We start from the raw sequence: 14,050 nt of genomic DNA, 5'->3' as shown, positions 1-14,050 counted from the left end.
GCAGATGCACCTTTCAATGCTTGTAATGTCATTGCTACCCTGCACTTTCATTCATTCATGTGTTTCAGCTGCATCCTCATTTGTACTGCACATCTTTAAAATGTTCTACTAATTTTTATTATGTATACAGAGCCTCTTGTGCACAACATCTAGATGAATATTGTCTTATTGTGATTTTTCTATTACGTGTTAATCAATTACCGGTACTTCATTCACTTTTTTTTTCCATATTAAAACTGTGACCACAAATCTTTTGAGGCATTTTAGGAACAAAAAAGGTGACACAGAAAGAATCAAGTTGATATTTGTATTATTATTTTATTTTGCTGTTAACATGTGGTAAGAAACAAGCAGCCACTTACAGATTCAACAGTTTCACTGTCCAACACAACAAGAATCTACAAACACACAACCAGTCACAGTGCCTTCAAAACAACAAAACCATCCAACAGTTAAATAACGTTGTCGTAGGCAATAGTAAAAAAACAGCACCAGTTGTTGTGAGCCTGTGGAGAGATTTAACTCCTCCGTCTCCATGGGGTGCTCTTCATGCATGGGTGTGGGTGTTGCACGGGTGATTCACATTGGCACATTTACTCTTTCAGCTAAAAAACCAAACAAACAAACATCCTAAATATATAGTTCACAGACGAGAAGACGTGATCATGTATAAATATAATACTGATAGGCAGGAATGAGACATCATCAGGAAGTGAAAGGATCAGTGGGTTTTTCTTCAGACTGTGCAACTCAATCTTCCTGCTCTGTGGAGTCACTGCTCTTAGAACAATAAATCCCTTTTGTTTTTCTACAAACAGGAAGTTTACTTTCAAAAAACATCATCATGTCATTTATTACGGTAACTTTCGGGGCCCTCTATGCACAATCTGGGGCCTCATTTATCAACTGTGCGTACGGACAATTTTGTACATAAACTGTAAACGTAACATACATACTTAAATTAAACCTAACAATGTTGTTGCTCTTAAATGAAAGTCTTATGGACAAGCCACTTGAAAGTACCAAATAAAACCTTCTGGTTTTGTTGAACTGTATTTAGCCATATCTCAACCCCATTGTCTCTGATGTTTGTCCTTTTCTTTCTTTAGTTGCTACATTTTTCAAATAGTCCTTCAAATAGTCAATAGTCTGTCATTAAAGCTGCATTAACGGCGACTTGTTAATCAAAGTCCTATTTTCACTCTCCTAACGCTGTTTCGGCCTCCACCAGGACCTGAGGGAAACTCCTCTTCATCTCCTTAGCTGCTAAATATTCCACTTTCTTCACTGGCTAGTTGCTAACTTTGTCCGTCTGTCTGTCGATTGGTGCTGGAAGGGCTCGGTGTACGTACGGTGAGTTTAGGAAACAGTAAAGCTGTGGGCTGTAAAAGCAAAACAATAAGCGGAAAGACACTCAAACGCTTCGTGGAGCTGTTATTGAGGATACAACACTTTTTCTTTATGTAAATTAGCCTGTTCACGATCATTTTAGTTGAATTAAATCTTTCTTATGCTTATGGGAAATCTATTACGCACGGATTTAAGCTTGTTTTATGCACATTTTGACAAATGAGGCCCCTGGTGTTTTTTAGCAGCTCCTGTTTTCACTCAGAAAGCTCCAAGTGATCTCTCCAGTGTATGAGAAGGCACTGCATTCAACTTTATTGATGTAAATCAAGCATTCTGTATTATCAGCAGCAAAGAAACAGAAAGCTTTTCCTTCTTGTTATCCCCACTGTAAACCTTAAATCACTTACTCTTCCCTTCAAGAAACCAACTTCTCTTCAGTCTTCTACAGTAGTACTTGGCAAGATCTATAAATACCACGCTTCCATGACAGAAAGGACTACATTTAGCTGTTTTGGGACCAGTTATAATCCCAGAGCAGGCCACAGGTTGTATAATTCTGTCTATAGTCTATAGAGTCTAAGTCTATAGACCCTGCGCCATTGCAGGTGAGGCAGGATGTTTCTGGGATATGTGTTGTTTCAGTCAGAGGCAGTGAAAATATAAGGATGGATAGGGTCAGGTCTGACTCTATTTACAGAGTGTAGCTGTAAAATCACACAGTGTTTGAAGCAGTTGGATGTCATCACCACACAGCACAGTTCACCCATTGGAAATAAAAACACTGTTAGAGGAACCCACGGTGCTGCAGGAAGCCGAGCACAGCGGGTGTTTAATCACAAACAGAATCCACACACATCTGCATATGAGTCTAAAGCTATGGTGTCTACAGTGTACTGGATATGTGTGTGTGTGTGTGTGTGTGTGTGTGTGTGTGTGTGTGTATGACAGGGGGTATAATAGATATTTCACTGAATCCAGTTCCACTATTTTTTAAATAATTCAGTCGACATTACTTCAGGTCAAACCATCAAAAACTGTACTGGTTTTGATCTTTCACAGTTTGTTTAGTTTGCGTTTCTTCGCGGGATACGAGCAGGGTGATAATGAGCAGACTTTGTCAATGTTAGTATGATCAGCTTGAATTTGGCAAAACATTTTAAATTCATAGGTAGCCCTTCACTCTCGCGTTATTACTCAGGTCAGTCACTCCAATTAAGACACAAATTAGATTTGTAAAAAGTCACTTTGGCAAATCACTGATCATCAGCGTGCTTCAATTTATTTTCCTCTCTTTACTTTAGTCCTGTGATTGAAAATCAGTGCAGTTTTCCTGGTTGCGCAGAATCATACAAAACAAGGAGGCTCGGACGGGTGAAGCTCCGGCAGCAGCGATTACCAGATACCGCTTGAGCGACCGCCAGGAGGGGCCAGGATCCGGGCCGAGGACCTCTTGGGGATGTGGTCATCGACCTGAGAACCTGAGAGACAAACATAACGACATAAAAATCACCAAAACTACAGTTTTTTACAAAACAACCTGCGATGTTATTAGCTTGTCACCAGCCTACCTGAGAGGCTAAAGGAGGACTCGTGGAGGTCTCGGACTCCCTGGTGCGCGCGAGGACAGGCTTTGTTAGACGCCTCCCCGTCTATGTGGCCCAAACCGAGCTCCTTCTTCATAGTGTTTGCCACCTTGGCCACATCACCGGAGTAGGGATCCCTGTCAACCCTTTTATAAGTCTGAGTCTGAAACAGGGAGGGGGCGAACGGTTAAGAGATAAATACTGTACACACATAGATACAGGCTTGGGATGCTTGGGATTTTTAACCATTTCTAATGCTAGTCGTCATCAGAAGTTCAGCTGAAATTGGTTCGAAAATTAAACCTCTTCATGAAGGAATGTGAGGAAACATGTTATCACCTGGTGTTCTTGGCTAAAGAGGATATTAAGTAAAGATACAATAAGTACTATCAATTTAAAAATTGTCCTATTAATAACTCTCATCGTGAGTTGCAAATGGGGATGACAACATGTTTATTTGACCTGGCCGTTATGGTTCTAATTTTAAGGAGCATCTTCTTAAGGAGCATGTTATAGTTTTGGGCTTTTACGGTTTCTGACTGAAAAATATCTGTATTTAAAAAAAAAAGAAAGAAAAAGAAAAAAGGCGCAGACCAGTTTAAGATGACCCAGATATTCTGTCTTTACGCGTCCAAATGTGTTGCATTTCTGTTGTGAAATGTCCAGGCATTACTTTAAACGTGGCCATCTAAGGCCGGTTACACACTGGCTGCGTCGCGCGAGCGTGTCAGCTGCGTGGCGTGTCCGTTTATATTTCGGCTCCCATGGTAACAGGTTAGAGCTTACACACTGCCTGCGTGACACGCACGTCTCAGGTGCCCCTCGAGCCGCGCTCAAAACGCGCGCCTGCTAGAAATAGAACCGACGCCTACTTTTCACGCGACACGCAAGCGTGTTGGAAGCGTTTCCAGGCAAAATAGAACAGGAAAAGATGTTTCTATGTCGTTTAGACACGAATACATACTAATAAATGACATGTTGATGTTTGAAAGTCTCTAGGTTTTGATATAAATGCAGATATTAATGTAATTTAAAAAAAATAAATTGATTTTCTAATATTGCACCTGTCAATACAGAACAAAATATTCTGGAGCCTATTTTGCCGTCAATACTGCCGACGTTGTCTTTGCTGTAATCAAATCAGTATATATTTATGTTTAACATGGTTATTTCATTTTATCAATGGGAAACATACTGTACATGTGTACAGACAAGGCTAGCAGCAGCAGCGCCGCGTCAGACACGTTTCTGGTGTGTAGGCTAAAGACAGAAAAATCCACGCAGCCGCCACGCAGCTGACACGCGACAGAAACGCCACGCCACGCCCACACCACGCTCACGCCACGCTCACGCCACGCCACGCCCACGCCACGCCACGCCACGCCACGCTCACGCCACGCTCACACCACGCTCACGCTCACGCTCACGCCACGCAGCCAGTGTGTAACCGGCCTCACAGTGAACACAGCTCAGAGCATTTTAAGTAGAAAGTAAAAGATAACTACAGCTTGTACTTTAACATTTTGGAATTTCACTTTTATAAACAGTGATACATTTTTAAGTATAAAAAACATGGAATGAGATGCATCTATAATTGGGGGATATATAAATAACTTGACATATGACATATGTGAAATGCAGAAAGAATACAAAAGTAATTCCCATAAAGTTAGCAGTGTAAACCATCAGTTAAGCTAAAACAGAGCAGAAACCCTGCAGAGGTTGGGTGGAGTTTTTTGCAGACAGCAGCAGCAGCAGCAGCAGCAGCAGCAGAAAAACAGCGTCAGCGCACAGAGAGAGCAGGAGCATTAAATCCTTTATATAGACTGTCAAATCAGTGCAGTAGACACAATATGATGGGGGTGTTTACAGCAGGTTGGCTGTCAGCAGACACAGCAAAGCACAACATGAAGCCTGGTGTCAGAACTACTTCACTTTTTGAGAAACCTTTTGATTCAGTGTTTATAGTGATGAGTGGAATGACTGAAAGCGAACACACCTTTTCTCTCTGCACCATCTTCTTGTAGAGGTAGTCAGGGAAGGTGCGCTGAGGGTAGAACTTTCCGGATCCCTCGGCACACATGAACACGCCGTTCTCACATACCAAACGCCCTCGGCTGATGGTGACCAGAGGAACACCATGGCAACGCATCCCCTCGTACAGGTTGAAGTCTCCGCCCTGCACCTGAGTGCTCACAGAGATCGTTCTGCGGAGACAGAACACACATTAATACCAGCGCGGTTTGTTCTGCGCTCCGTCAAGCAACAAGCGAGTAAACCGCGTTCGTGAGCCACATCTTCATCTTGTGAATATAACGGCGTACCTCGTTGCGTCCGGGTCCCAGACCACCAAATCAGCATCAGCCCCGGGGATGATACGACCCTTGCGTGGATACAGGTTGTAGATCTTTGCAGCGTTAGAGCTCGTCACTGCCACAAAGCGATTCTCATCCATTTTTCCTGTAACCTGCAGGTATTAATGTATTGAAAAATGTGTAATGGACACGGATAACACTGGCAGCATAGACACTTCCTATTGTAATTAAAGCATCAAATTCAAAGCTGAATATTTCCATAGTTGTCTGTAGTTGTTGTGCATATTGCTTTATGAAATCACAACCTACACAGTTTCCAGAACTGTTTTAATGTGACTTTTTTCCTCACTATAATATAGGGCTGGGCGATATGGAGAAAATCAGATATCGTGATATTCTTGTCCTAATACCTCGATGTCGATATTATAGGGTTGACAATTTAACATTGCTTTAACAAAATATCTTAACAATGAGATTTTAGATAAATAATCTTCAGTAATGTTGATATAATGACTAAGTGGGTAAAGGTAAAAACAATAGGAAAGCTAGAACAGTCTGGTAACAGAAAATTACATAATTTTACTGTAATGCAGCCTTTAAAACCAGGAAAAGACAACACTTATGCCACTTACGATATTACGATATCCAAAATCTAAGACGATATTTCGTCTCATATCACAATATCAATATAATATCGATATATTGCCCAGGCCTACTACAATATCATATTGTGAAAAGTAGTTGAAGATGCGCTCTGCAACAAAAGCTAAGGCGATGGACATGGTCTCTTCCTGTTACGGTCACTAAGATACATGCATTATAACACATATAAACTTGACTGCAGGTTTGTATGTGTATGTGTGTGTGTGTGTGTGTGTGTGTGTGTGTGTGTGTGTTGTGTGTGTGTTGTGTTGTTGTGGTTGTGTTTGTGTGTGTGTGTGTGTGTGTGTTTTTGTGTTTGTGTGTGTGTGTGTGTGTGTGTGTGTGTGTGTGTGTGTGTGTGTGTGTGTGTGTGTGTGTGTGTGTGTATGTGTGTGTATGTGTGTATGTGTGTGTGTGTGTGTGTGTGTGTGTGTGTGTGTATGTGTGTGTGTGTGTGGGTGTGTGTGTGTGTGTGTGTGTGTGTGTGTGTGTGTGTGTGTGTGTGTGTGTGTGTGTACGTACCACTCCCCTCTCCCAAATGACACTCATCCTGTCCTGGACTCCAGACATTCCATGAGGGATCTTTGTGAAGTCCTCCTTGCCCAAAGCTCTCTGCTTGGTGCTAAACGGACGGTGCTCTGATGCTACGACACTCAGAGAGTCACTGGAAACAGGATACGCATGTTACGAATCTAAATTATCACGAATCATTGACCTGTATGATAAAAAAAAAAAAAATCCTTGATGTCAGTACTTTTAGGGGCACATTCATGTCTGTACTGAGCACATACTTGCCCAGCAGGCCCATGAGGTAGCTAGGTGTGTTGGGGTCGAGACGGAGAGGAGGGACGATGACGTGGGCGGCAGCGTGAGCCCATTCCTGGTGGTAATAGTGCATCCCGTTCAGCACAGCGTGAGCTACCGTGGTCTCTGCGTGGACCACCTTGCCTGCCGAGACGGAACAGAAAAAAAAACAAAAGTAGTTTGTTACAAGAAGATCATCTTCATCTTCTTTATGTCATCACCACCGTCATATCTTTTTCTCACCTTGCATCTTAGCAGCAGCAATCATGTCTCCAGCAGAAATACTGGACACATTCACCAGGTAGATCGGGCAGTGAGCCTGCAATCACAAGTGATTTAATCAGTGACATACCTGCACACGGACATAATAATAAAATCAGGTTATGTGTCTGTTTACCCTGTTGGCGATAGTAACAGCTCTGTGAGTAGCCTCAGACTCCAGCTGTAGAAAATAAGACAAAGAATTTGTTCTCATTAGTTCTCATTAGACATTCATAGTGTTGGTTTGTATTTGTTTATTTAGATTTTCTTCATCACGACCTTCTATCCAAAGAAACTACAATATGGGTGTGGTCACGTTCAGCTCATTCATCCTTATGGGAATTATACAGTACATTTCACTGTAGACCAATTAGTAAGGAAAGCTAGATCTTCGTGTATCACCTTTCAAATTCATTTTAAATGGTTGAGTCCTTTCAAAATGAGGATTTTTACCTTTAATAATAGCATTTCCATCCAACAAGTCACTGTTTTTAAATGTCAAATTGAGCAGCAGAACTCATCCTTTCAAGTTTTGTCAAAATCAGGCTTCCATTTCCCATCCTAATTGTCACTGTGATGAAAACAATAACTTTAATACTCTTAAATTCACAAATGTTTTATTATCAACATTTTAAGGATACAAAAAGGAAAAAAAGAGCAGAAATTCCAATCTTCTTTCTGTTCACATAACTTTAGCAGGACAATATCTATATGAAAAAAGAAAAGAATTAACCGATATGAATTAACCTCGGATGTAAACTTAAATTGTAAATTTACCTCCTCTGGTCGACTGATCTCAATGCCCTCCGGTCCACTGATGCCCAAATCCAGAGCCTCTTTGGCACCCTAAAAACATACACACATACACTTCAACATAAGTTCAATTAATTATGTAATTGTTTTATCAATATTAACAAAAGCCACACACATAGAGATGCTTACAGCCTCTAAAATGTTATTACTTAAGTCTACAAAATAGCTAATGTAAGGCATAAAAATATTCAACAATGAATTCACTTTCATCACAGAAAGAAAAAAAATATTTTCACTGTGCTGAACATCTCTGTATTGAAAGGAGAACATGGAGAAATATGCTTGTGGTTATTTGATGCGCACCTCTGCCACCAGCTCTCCGTTCTCAGCGTGGACGCGAGCGATGGCCCCGATGTCCTTACAGGTCTGCAGCGTCTGGTAGAGCTCAGAGTCTCTTAGCATCATCATATCTTTGTATGCCATGTATATCTGGAAAGAGTTCACTCCATGCTCTCTCACCAGGGTCTCCATCTCGCTACGGACCTGATCACAGTACAAAGGTCAGGGAAAGGCAGACGGAAGAGAGCCTCAGCTAGTGTGTGAGTGTGGACATGGAGGGAATTAGAAACTGTGTGCGTGCGTGCGTGCGTGCGTGCGTGCGTGCGTGCGGGCGTGCGTGCGTGCGTGCGTGCGTGCGTTATACTGGGCATAAAATGAAACAGAATGAGTTTACATTCATTTCACATTGGTGAATATCAGAAGTCCCACAGAGACATTCACCACATAGACAAATCTATTTAATTCACACAAAAAGGCAGAACTATATGGTGTTTCTCAGATAAAATACTCGAACTATACTGCAGTAAAAGGAGTCATCATAATTCAAATTAAGGTGAATACTTTATCATTTCAACTATATAAAAAAGGTACTGCATATGTAATATCGTCCTTCATATAACCGACTTGATGATGCAGACGATGGCAGGTGGACATTTTAAGTTCTGGGTTATTGTTAATTTTAACACTCAAAATCTGTGGGATATAAAACAATTTTTCTGAAAATAAAATATACTTCCATAGCTGCAATAACATCACTAAAGTAATATAGTAGTATTAAGTGTTGACTAAAGCGGGATTTATGCTTCTGCGGGGGTTCTATGCAGAGCTTACAAAATAAGACGTAATTTGGGGCTCTGGGAATTTGAAATAGGCATTTTTAATAAATTTTCTGACATTTAATACACCAAATAATTGATTAGTTTATCGAGAATAACTACCAGATTGACTGACTATGCCGCTAATTATTAGTTGCAGCCATAGTTGCCATTACATCATCGTAGTACAAGGATGTTAACAGCTAGATTTTAGACAGTCTGGCCTTGCACATTTGACTATATCTAATAAGATGTGGCACATGCACAAAGTCAGCAGATGATCCAGCACAGATATTGAAGCCAAAGGCTGAATGAGGCACGTTGACTCATAGAATCTGTCGAATGTGCCCAGTGAGCATGTGTGTTAACCTAGTTCGTGTAAGGTTTAATCTAGGTCAGTACACATTTCACCCATAAATGAAAATGGTTTGGCTGCTTTACTTTTCATTCAGTGAGGATAAAACCTTAAGGAGCAACACAGGAAAGAACGATATGCGTATGCTAAACAACTACAGCGGATAGCTATGGCCAGCTTAGAAGACAGCCTACACCCTTACACCCTTTGAATAAGGAATTCCAGTATCTCCCCTCTGGACGGAGGCTAATAGTCCCTGGTTGTAGAACAACCAGATTTAAAAACAGTTTTGTCCCAGCGGCAATCACTCTGTTAAACAAACTGTAGAATTACTTGCACGCAACGCACAAGCACCTTGGTCATGTACTAGTTGTACTACATGTACTGAACCTGATCTGTTTATAAAAGATAAAGATACAGTGTTTCTATGTTGTCCACTGGTCCTGGTACACCTTACATGTTGACACCTCTTTGGGCCTTACCTTCGGCCCCCACCAAGTCACCCCGACATGCAGAGCGTAGTCGCAGCACGCCTTGGCGTCGGCCAGAGCTCGGCACTTCTCGTAGGTGTCCAGCAGGGAGCAGTGTTGTTCAGGCAGGGCCAGAGCCATCACCATGGTGGTACCACCCATCAGTGCGGCCTGGGTGAGGTGAGGAAGGAAGGAAGGAAGGAAGGATGGAAGGATGGAGACAGAAAATGAGAGGTAGAGAAAGAGAAACAAGATTGATTAGAGGCGACAACAATGATTCCACTGTGAAGCACACAGACACTGTTTGTCCTGGTGACAATGAGCAGTAGTCCTTCCTTATGAACTGTTTTCTCATCATTATAAAGTCTTCCTGTTACTTGTTGTGTAACTTGTTTTGTTTTTAAACACAGATGATGCACAAACACTGACTTGGCTATTTAAAAATGTACAAAACATTTAAGTTAGTTAGTTTACGTTTTAGCATTTCCTTTCTTTATTCTTACAGTATGTTCAGTGTACAAATTTAAAATGTTTGTTTTGTACATGCTGGAAGATGTCTTGTTATATTAGTGTTTCATGTATAGCAGGGTCTTGTAGTTCCATATGGAAGGGGCCAAATGCTTGGCATAAAACATAAATAAAACTGAACTGCTTACACTCTGATAAATATCCTTAATAAAAAAAGTAATGTTCTATTGAGTGTAAAAATCTACCTTTTTCTGCAATTCCAGAAAATTGCAAATTTTCCTCTATCTTTATCCTTTATCTGCATACACCTAAAGTCTAGGTTACATTTACTACTTTCTAGGAAAGATACAGTGGTGCTCATAAGTTTATGAACCCATGCTAAAGTTGACTAAAAAGAGGAATAAAAAAATCATCTTTTGGAAATTGATCTTAATGCCTTATTTAAAAAAAATTGGAAAAATCCAACCTTTAAGGACACCAATTTTCTTGTGAATTAATAATGTATCGTAAATAAATAAATGTTCTTCCTTAAAATACAGGGGGCATAAGTCAGTACATCCCTATGTTAAATTCCCATAAAGGCAGGCAGATTTTTATTTTTAAAGGCCAGTTATTTCATGGATCCAGGATACTATGCATCCTGATAAAGTTCCCTTGGCCTTTGGAATTAAAATAGCCCCCCCAAATCATCACATACCCTTCACCATACCTAGAGATTGGCATGGGTTCCTAAACTTATGAGCACCACTGTATGTGATTCTACCTTCTGTTCAGTCTGCATCTGTTTTAAAATCAACTAATAATGATGAAATAGGGGTGTGTTCTTATTATACTTTCAATATAAAAAAAACTCTCATATTCCATTTCACTGCATTCACTTATTGTTGTTTATTTGCTCCCTCTAGAGAAACCTCTCTATGTTTCGGGTTTACAAATTAGAAATTCAAACTCTAGCTACTTCTTCAAAAACAAACCAATCTTAATGTTTCTGCTTTTCAAAACAATTCCAAGAAAGCAGCAAATTGGAGAAGACAAACAGGAAATATGAAAAGAAAAACAAGAGGATGTGAAAGGACTGATGAAGAAAGGGAGAAAGTTAGAGAGGAGAAGACAGAAAAGAATGAGAGGAAGGATGGAAGACTGGTGAAGTAAAGGGAGTGGTCTGCAGTGACTCGTCTCAGTTGGCTGAATGGTAAATGCACTTTCGTGCAGCCATTACAACAAATACTGCTCAGCCATGCCTGTCGCATGTCCCCACCCTCTTCCTCCTCCTCCTCCTTTCTCCATCCAAAATTGCACCAACGGTCACCCATTCAATATCCTCTAACAGGGATATTGCACTGAGGAGTGATGGGAAAACAGGCAACAATCATTTGTGAAATAGGAAATGGAAAGAGAGAGGTAATAACATTGATCTGTAACATGGCCGGTCCCTGCAGACTTTCCTCAATTTATCTTCAGCTCACATAAAAAAAGGAAAACAGGTGTGTCCAGACATGTCGCAGACAGGGAAGGGGCCTGATGCATGGTCACACTGATGCATGAGTGACAGCTCCACCAGCCAATGAGCTATCAGGTTTCCAATTACCATAGTAACAAGTCAGAATCATTTGCAGAGTCAGCATCGAAGGTCTCTGCATATGTGTGTACATCAAAGGAAAGAGAGAGAGAGAGAGAGAGAGATATCAGGGGACAAGGACACAGCTGGGGATTGTGGGATTTATACTGTCTGCATGGCCTTAATTAAGATTTACTGCCAGTACACTTCTCAAAAAAAGGGATTGTGTGAGCAGAAAAAGAGAAAGAAACGGCGTAAGAGAAGCACTAAAGGGAGAAGAGTGCTGCTTCGTGCTTCTTCATCAACCCATATGTGTATGTAGAGTATACTGAACATTATCATCTTGTATTTTCATCAGTGTGAGGGTTGTGGAGGCCAGTAGCAGGCTTTACTCTGCCAAGCTGGAAAACAGAAACTGTCTGCAGGGTGAAATATCTTTCATCTTTGTCCTGTTTCTTCTTTTTAGGCGGCATCTTTTAATACGGTCACCAAATAAACATCTAAATTTAGACAAATCTGCTAGAGATCAAGTACGCACCAAATCATCAGTGACAGGCAGTTGTGATGAAACTGTTTGTAACTGATGTTGCTGAGCAAAATGAAACCATCATTCCACAGACATGGTGTAGAAACCAGCCTAGACTAGTGAGCTATCATGCAATTTTAGACATTTCAATAGTAACAACCTCAGCTATTCTTTTAGCCCAAATCCATCATTTCAGGTTTGTGAGCAGACACTTTTTAATCATGCCAACAGCATTTTATATTTGAAGTCAAGATCCAAAAAGCTTTCAAAAATACCAAATCTAGCCAAATTAGTCAAATATTACCACATAAGTAGGATTTCACAAGACATCTAGACTTACTTGTCTTACTACTTAATATAAACATCATGCGTTAATATAAACACTAATTGTGTGTTGGGATGAACGTCAACAGCCATAATAGCTCAGATTTCCACATGTTATTTTGGAGCTGGAGCGATGGTTAAGTAAGAATGTGGCATTGTTTGGCATTTATCATAAATCTGACAGAAACACAGATTTATTGTTGTGTTTAGACGGGCATGAATGAAACAAAACACACATTTCTATACAATGGTGTAGCTGATTCTGTTCTATATCCTGTTATAACACACACACACACACACACACACACACCATCATATCATCGACAGCTCTTTGGTCAAGCCACAGTAAACCTGACATGCTGAACTCCCCGCTGTGGTTCCTTAAACATATTACAGATCATTGACACCGCAGCTAAAGTGGATGGTGACACATAAACCCCAAACAGTGTTTAATTATGAATCCCCCACTCTATTAAAGACACCCAACCCCAACTGTGAGGATAATCCCCTGAAAAAAAGAAAGTCAAACAGACAGAGAGGGGGAGAGACTGAGACATGGCTGATCTGAGAGGATGAGAAGTTGTATGTTGGACTCTGGGAAAGGCTATCGGTGTCAGACCGATTACCACTGCAGCTCTCTGATCAGCCTCTATCAGCACCTCTCACACCTCACACTACAGCTGAACACCTTCTTTCATCCCCTCCTACTCCTCTCCCTATTCCTCATCTCCCTCTCCTGCCTGCAGTGACATAAAAGTGCATGCTGGGAGAGATGCAGTGCTGGTCTGCCATTTTAGCTGAATATTGGTCGTTTATGAACAAATCAGATCTGATCCACGGAAGTAAATCGGAAATTCTAATTTCATTGAAATGATTGATCAGTACTGCACTTTCAAGACTCAAATGTAAGTCGAAGTATACTGTATTCTGTAATAGTACAAATATTGTTGCAGTGTTATAGCCTGACAAGCCAGACCCACATGAAGATGTTGGGTCTGGGAACTCACCATTGACAAGGCTCAATCTGAGGGGCGGGATAAACGGTTGTCTTTCAAATTCCCTCTGCATACCGCTACAACCAGCCAGAGCAACGAAGAAGGTAGCGAAGCTAGTTGATAGATTAAACTTTTGCGTATCCGGTCGGCAAAACTCCGAACACATCTTCCTTTTTTAAGAATGATTTCTGTGCCGTTCTTTGTTCTTTTCTCAAAGAAAAGCTCAACTCCAAGTCTTCCAGGAGACCGCTGTTCACCAGCAGCAGCAGGAGCCATAAGCCCGCCCACCGACTCTATACACGATGTGATTGGCCTGACCAGAGTTTGGTTTTTCCAGCTCGCAAGTCAACGGAGAGAGTGCCTAGACCCCACTGGCTGCAGAATAAATTTTCTGCCGCTAGGGTGCGTCCAGATTTCTAGGCTAGCAGTGTTATGCAGTCCCTCCAGAAAAACGCGATTATACGATCGCATAATTCAATGCATAATCAGCCA

The 14,050-nt window shown here is 41.1% G+C and overlaps 1 protein-coding gene across 1 annotated transcript in view; it reads right to left on the bottom strand.

The window, feature by feature from the left end:
* Window positions 1-298: 298 nt before the first annotated feature.
* The window catches only part of LOC120546588 (dihydropyrimidinase-related protein 5-like), a 34,563-nt gene continuing 20,811 nt past the window's right edge, over window positions 299-14,050 (bottom strand). Inside the window, exons 4-14 of the mRNA XM_039781613.1 lie at window positions 9,700-9,858; window positions 8,072-8,251; window positions 7,733-7,801; window positions 7,092-7,136; window positions 6,938-7,013; window positions 6,682-6,838; window positions 6,413-6,554; window positions 5,258-5,400; window positions 4,933-5,140; window positions 2,919-3,096; window positions 299-2,828 (exon numbers count right to left, since the gene is read on the bottom strand). Coding sequence (XP_039637547.1) covers window positions 2,743-2,828; window positions 2,919-3,096; window positions 4,933-5,140; window positions 5,258-5,400; window positions 6,413-6,554; window positions 6,682-6,838; window positions 6,938-7,013; window positions 7,092-7,136; window positions 7,733-7,801; window positions 8,072-8,251; window positions 9,700-9,858 — 1,443 coding nt within the window. The 3' untranslated portion in view covers window positions 299-2,742. The remainder of the gene's footprint in view (window positions 2,829-2,918; window positions 3,097-4,932; window positions 5,141-5,257; window positions 5,401-6,412; window positions 6,555-6,681; window positions 6,839-6,937; window positions 7,014-7,091; window positions 7,137-7,732; window positions 7,802-8,071; window positions 8,252-9,699; window positions 9,859-14,050) is intronic.

The sequence above is a fragment of the Perca fluviatilis genome, chromosome 18, assembly GCF_010015445.1.
Source record: "Perca fluviatilis chromosome 18, GENO_Pfluv_1.0, whole genome shotgun sequence".
In the NCBI taxonomy this organism is placed as follows: domain Eukaryota; kingdom Metazoa; phylum Chordata; class Actinopteri; order Perciformes; family Percidae; genus Perca; species Perca fluviatilis.
This window is presented reverse-complemented; position numbering and strand designations above follow the sequence as displayed.